Source organism: Manis javanica, chromosome 3 (assembly GCF_040802235.1).
Source record: "Manis javanica isolate MJ-LG chromosome 3, MJ_LKY, whole genome shotgun sequence".
Classification (NCBI taxonomy): domain Eukaryota; kingdom Metazoa; phylum Chordata; class Mammalia; order Pholidota; family Manidae; genus Manis; species Manis javanica.
Genome location: NC_133158.1, coordinates 7010708 through 7017261, shown reverse-complemented (window position 1 = coordinate 7017261; position 6554 = coordinate 7010708). Strand labels below are relative to the sequence as shown.

Sequence of the window (6554 nt, the reverse complement as noted above, 5' to 3'; positions counted from 1 at the left end):
AACGTGGTGACATTACCTTGCCCGTCTTGTGATCAAACCAGACGAGAGCATGGTTCCTGGAGAGCACTTTGCAGTCAAAGGTAGCATTATTCTGCGCAGGTCGACAGCGGGCCACCGAGCGGCCGATTTTAATGGGCTCGTCCAGGTAGACATGACGCTCTTGAAACGGGTGCGAGTTCGGGCGGCAAGTGAAGATGGCCAAGGCTGACGGCATCGAGGACAGACTGGGGGTGTCTTTCCTTCCAAGGGACAAAGAGGGGTTCCACCGGATCCGGACTGCTCTTCACAAGCCTATATCCCTATCCGCCCCCAAATTTTAAATTAAAACAAACTGCGCATTGTCTAAGCATAACCACTGAACATCAACAACTCTTCGCTCGAGTAGGAAGACAAGCCGGCGCAAGCCCCATCACCTCCTTTACAATCCAGCGGCGCTCCGATCACAAAAAGTCCCCAACTGGCAGCTTTCAGTCCATCTTCTTCCCTGGGAAGAAAAGGCTCAAACATCGGACAGTTTCGGCCAAAACTCCTGGAAGGCAGTTTGGGGACTGGAGGTATCCACACAGATGAGTTACACAGCAATTCGCGGGTTTAGTTTGGGATCGCGGCCGCCTCTCCCCCTCGGTGGCGGAAATGTTGCAGCCCTGCAGCATGAAGGACGGGTCGGTTCGGGCGACCAGGAAGGTCCTTTCGGGCCGAAGGAAGGTGCAGCCGAGCACCTCTGGGCAGCCGCCGCCCGTCCGCGAGGGCCTCGGGAGCGCTGGGCAGAGGCCAGGGGGCGGCGCGGGGGTCTAGACGGCCAGCGGGACAGTCTGCATCGCCCCTGCAGCGCGGAGGCCGCCCGGGAGGTGGCACGGGGTCCCCGGCCCGGCACGAGCCGCGGCAGCGGTGGCTGGGGTCCTGGGCGCGAGGAGCGGGCAGTGGCCGCGTCGGGACTCCCGGGCACCTGGCGGGCGTCCCCGCGACCAGGGCGAGGATCCGGCTCCGCAGGCCGGTGCGGACCGAGCCAGGCGCGACCCCGGGGAGGCTCGGGGGGTCTCAGCCCGCAGGAAGTTGGACTCTGGACGCCTGGACTCCCGGCTGCTGCTCAGAACCCCGGCTGCCTCCTTTCAGGGTCGCCCCCGCGAGGGTCGCATCTCAGGGACGACAGCCGCAGCTCCCGGCGGACGAGGAGGTGGGGGAGGGAGGCTGGCCCGGAGGTTGAGAGAGAGGCCTGGAGGCCCCGGGCTGAGTCCGCCGCAGCCTCCACCGCTCGCGGCCGGTGGGACACGCTCAGACTGTGCCCGACGAGGCAGGAAACTTTCCGATCTGGTGGTGAAAACATCAAAACAAACGGCCGTCAGGCGCCGGTGCCCGCCCGCCTCAGCCCAGACCCCCATCAACCCGTCCCCGCGCCAGTCCCCGCGACTGGACACCACCTCGGCCGACCTCTCCAGGGACGGGCTGTGGGGATTTGGAGCCCGGACGCCACCACCAATCCAGTTTCCCTTGCCGCCGCCGCCACCTCGGCTTACCTTGCCAGCTCCGGCCGCCATAGTGACTCTGACTGAAACCTACCCGGTGCACCGCCACGGGAACGCGCACCCTTCAAGGGCCCTCCTACCCCATCTCCCGCGCCGTAGCCCCGCGTGTCACGTGATCGACGCCGCGGACACCATAATGATCAAGGGCAGAAAAGAGGGCAAGCAAATTTTCAAACGAGCCTCCGGGCGCCATCTTGGGTAAGGGCTGGAAGCTTCAAACCGTAAGACAATCGTTACAACCATTTTGGTCAAGGGCAATAAAGAAATTTGACTTGAAGGTTTTCTGAACAAAACGTGCTAAGGTCTATCCTCGTCATTCTGGTAAGAAGACACTAACCTTTACTAAATTTCATCTACTGTCTTTCTTGTTGAAAATACTAACGCGCAAAAAGAAGAGACCCACCCAAAGATGTTCGTTAGCAGCCATTTTAGCTGTGGGCAACCGGTTCACCCACAGCTGCTTTAGGTGTGAGCAACCGAATTCCCACAAGTCTCGGGATGTGTGCATCTGAAATGATGTCCATCATTTGTCCATCCTCCTCCTGCTATCATCTTCTCTGTGTAACCTGCCCGTAGAAAAGCTCAGTCCCTGCATTCCATTTCGAATGACCGTTCTTCTCAGGACCGATCGTGTCCCGCGGGGCTCCAATTCAGATTCTACCGAGGTAAAAGTGTGACTCCAGAAAGTTTAAACTCACGTTGCTTCCAGAGAGACGTCAAACAATTTCCAGTATGAAAAAAAGGGGGTGTTGTCCCCGCTCATACTCTTAAGGTAGATGAGTCACTGGTCTAAAGGAAAGACTGCAAAATGTAAGCGATAATTTCAAGAAAAGGTGTCGGGGCGGAGCCGTCTCCATTTAGAATCAGTGGTGGCTTCATTCTTCAGATACCTTTTGACAACAGGCTCCACCACTATGTGACCTTGGGCAAGTTTCTAAACCTTTTCAAGAAATGTTTAGAAGTGTTTTCTGATCTATAACATAGAGGTAATACACAACTCACCTATTATGTGAATTAAAGGGGATAATCCACGTAGCTCAACAGAGAGTTAAAGAATTGTTCATTTCAAATTTACAGACGGGGTTTTAGCCAGTTCTAAGTTCTGTATTAGGCCCTGGGGACACAGGTGAACAAAACCTCAATCCCTGACATCTGAGAGCACTCTGGGTAAGATTGGGTAGGGATGGAGGAAAGGAGGTGACAAACGCGGATACCGATCATTTCACTTCGATGTAATCAGGGCTAAGATGGAGGTAGCATCTAGCACCAGGTGCTAAAGGCGTCAGGGACTGCCTTCGAGGGGAGGTAACTGAGCTGAGTGAAGAAAAGGCAGGAAAACTACAACAAATACGGTATGTGCTGAATGACTTCGTAAGTTTCCAAGAAGAGAGAATAGCAAGAAAAGGAACAAAGCTATTAGAAACCGGGACAAATGTTCCTGGCATATAATGGTGACAAAATAAACAGTTGATATGTGAGTGAAAATTACATACTGTTACTTGTTATTACAAGATAGTGGCACAAAGTGAATCTGGAGAGAATGTGCATTTGATTATAAAAACCTTATATACTTTTCTAAGACTCTTCACTGACTCAGCAAATATGCATTGAAGTATTACTGTGTTCCAGGTACTTTGGAGAAAAATAAAAATGTATTGAAAGTTTTATTATGAGTGGATGAGAAGTTTTCATTTCTGGTAACTTTTAAACTTATATGAAATAAAGTACTATAGGGCCCTCCACAAATCCCTAATGAATTCTGTGCATGAATTTATAAGTCATCGATCCACTCTTTCATTCATTCATTCTATAAATATTTAATTGAATGCCTCCTGGGAAACAGATACTTTGACAGGCCCTGGAAATGCAACAATGAAAAAAGAACTTTCCCTCTAGTTGCTCACAATTTAGGTGAAAACAGGGTAAGACCCTTGCTGTCGTAAGTATATCAAGAGTAACGGGAACAGGGCAGAGTAGTTTAAACTGAGACTTGAGAAAAGAGTAGGAGTAGGCCAGGTAGTCTGGCAGTAATGAGATAAGAAAATTTTAGGCCAAGAAAACAGCGTAACAAAAACGCAGAAACCTGTGGGAACAGGACTTTAAGAGGGAATTACAAGTACGTCTGTATTACTAGAGCTTAAGGGCAGATGGCGTATTCAAGGAGAGGAGCACAGAAGTGTGATTTCAACTGCTGCAGAACTTGTAAGCAATCAATGGACTTTAGAACATTTCCATCTTTGTCCTGGAAGGTCAAAGAAAAGTAATGGAAAATCAAGGTTTCAGAATCAAACATTGCCTCACCATTATCAGCACTGTAAATGGTAAACTATTTAGCTTCTCTGTTTCCTTATTTGAAAAAAAGTAGATAATATCTCAGAGTTAAATAAGATAAATGAGGTAAGGCAAGACCAAGTGCCTAACGTGATGCCTAGAAAATAGTAGACATTCAGAGAATGTTAGTTTTTTATTGTTACTAATAGTAAGAATTCCCCCAGACTTCCACATACAGTAGGGAGCACGTTGTATTATCCCTAATTTGTATATGAAGAAACTTGTTCATAAATGTGGAAACAAGAAGTGTTTCTTTTTGTTCAGTTCTATTACAATAGCTCTTAAAATTCATGTTAAATAGCATAGGCCTTTTTTCCTGGAAAGAAAACAAAAACAAAACTGGGATTGCTATAACCTGGTAAAGAATCCTACCAAGCTACTCGGGGTGCTGGAAATGCCAAAATGGCATTGAAGGCGTTCTTCACCCACTGGTATTTGGTAGGCACAGAAAAGGCTTAAATTAAGAAATATCATACATGAGATATTTTGAATTCTAAGCCATGTGGGTGTTCCTCTCTCTGATTCTGTATCCATACAATACTTTAATTACATAAAAAACATATCATGTCTTGAGAAATTTGGAATGGTAGTATTTCCCAATGTTGTAGCTTTCTCTCGTGTTTTAAATTTTTACCTTTTTAATCGATTGGTAACTATTACCACTGCTCTGATCCACGCTGCTTTTCAATATTAGAAAAGTGAAGAGAGAGTTATAACCCCAGTACCATGAAAGACAGGCAATTACTAGCATTTCAGATGTGTAGGAGACAACTCTGTAAGTTCATTAATATGCAACCCTCCGTAAGTGATAATGATCTAATTGGACTTTAACCAATGACATATGATATAATGAATTATGGAACACTTGCAGAACTGCTTAAGCATAGTATCTGGATCGCAAATACAAGGAAGCAACCTAAAGAGGAGGCCTGGAGTAGTCAAAGATCAAAACTGAGAGGATGCAGTATTTTTAATGGCACACAATGGCTTATTAAAACTGAAGTTTGATCCTCTTCCTAAAAAGGAAGGCTCTCCTCACCAGGGAGATTCTAATGAGTGGAAATACCCTGTCATTTCCCAGGTGCTCAGAGCGGAGTGGCCCAGACATTCCAGAGATACTGATCATCTGTTTTGGCTTCCTGGTTCTTCAGGAAATCAAAGAAAAACAATTACCTGACAAGTAAAGACATTTATTTTTCATTAAGCAATCTGTTTCTGTGAATATAAAGAGAGAGAATCAGAATACTGACTCACAAAAGGATCATGGTCTATTAATCAAGCTCCTTCATTTTGCAGGCCCAGAACCTGAAGTTCAGCAAAGAAACCTTTATTAAATATGTATTTACTATGTGGTAAGGCATTTTCCTCACATGTCTGTGTGGTATTAATCCCATTATAGAGGTAGGAAAACTGAGGCTCAAAGAGATTAAGTGACTGATCTTATAATCACCATGCTAGATCTGAAGAACATGCTAGGTGTTTCTTTCTTTTTAAAAAATATCTTTACTGACTTTTTCAGATTTGATAAAACAAATATATTTTCATTTTATACATTCAAATAAGCAACGTAAGGACAGTAAATGTCCTCTCTAGCTTCATTTCAAATCCTCAGTCTAGAGCTAAGGACTGTTAACAGTTTGTCAGCTATATCTTTCCAGATGGTTTCTAAGCCACACGAGGCATGCCCTTTTTAGGACACCATATTATCCGTTAGAAATGGGAAGATTAACTCTCGGAGCCTTATTCCTAAAAGTGATAAATACTTTATATCAATAGCAAAAATATCCTGTATTGGGGGAAGGAGGAAGAGGTAGGGAAGAAATTGTGTTTATTTTTGTCACTCTTGTGTAAGTTGCCTTTCGATTACTGGAAGTATTCTCTTGTTTTTTACAATCAATTTAAGAATGTTACTTGGAATGCAGCAAAGGCTTCAGAATAAAAGGGATGGGTCAGAGAGCCTCACGAGGCATTTTCTTTCTGAATTCTTATTGGCATATCTGGGTTTGTTTTTAAATAACTTAGTTACCCATTAAAATGTCAGAGGCTGTTTATATGTGGTGGGTTTGTTCATCTAGTGATGTATTTTTAAAAATATGATAAGTATGTTCTTTATCCTGGGAAAATTGTGGTATTTCGAATCATCATTTTGGGATATAACTATTTCTGTTCCCTTTTAATAAGCTCCAATAAAGCTTTTATTTCAGATAAATGGATTTTTGCTACTAATGTACAACACTTTCACAGATCATGGTCAATAGCATCTCACCCAATGGCTCTACTTTGGGGGATAGACTTCTCAGGGGTCTTCGGTCTTCAGCATCCCTAAGAGGACGTGGAAATGGGGTGAGGGGACCTGCGAGCAAAGTGAGTCTGGAGTGCCCGCACCTCTCCCACCCTCAGCTCCATTAAGCATGTCCAGCATACAAGGCTTCGTGGGAAGAGACAGTGTGTGGAGCTGACCGAGCTTTGCACAGGACCGATTTCACAGGTTTGTGACCTTACATATGGCCTGCACTTAGAAGGGCTCTCCTGTGAAGTTTTTAATAATTTTTAAACCAAAATTCCCTCATTTTCATTTGACACTGAGGCCCTCAAATGGTGGAGCTGGTCCTGCCCCAGGCATACTGCTTCGAGAACCTGGTCTCCCCTGTACAAGTCTGGTTTGTTGACAGACATGACACATGAAATGCTCTCAGAGAA

At 45.7% G+C, this 6554-nt stretch overlaps 1 protein-coding gene across 40 annotated transcripts in view; it reads right to left on the bottom strand.

Moving 5' to 3' along the window:
* The window catches only part of SLMAP (sarcolemma associated protein), a 120441-nt gene extending 118800 nt beyond the window's left edge, over window positions 1-1641 (bottom strand). For 35 of the 40 annotated variants that reach the window (XM_073230750.1, XM_037019150.2, XM_037019147.2 and 32 more), the window contains exons 1-2: window positions 1515-1640; window positions 17-1308 (exon numbers count right to left, since the gene is read on the bottom strand). In XM_073230750.1, the coding sequence (XP_073086851.1) occupies window positions 17-214 (198 nt within the window). In that variant the 5' untranslated portion in view covers window positions 215-1308; window positions 1515-1640. Of the gene's footprint in view, window positions 1-16; window positions 1309-1514 lie in introns of all 40 variants that reach the window. The other 5 variants (XM_037019140.2, XM_073230756.1, XM_073230755.1 and 2 more) reach the window with 1 other exon arrangement.
* Window positions 1642-6554: the final 4913 nt, after the last annotated feature.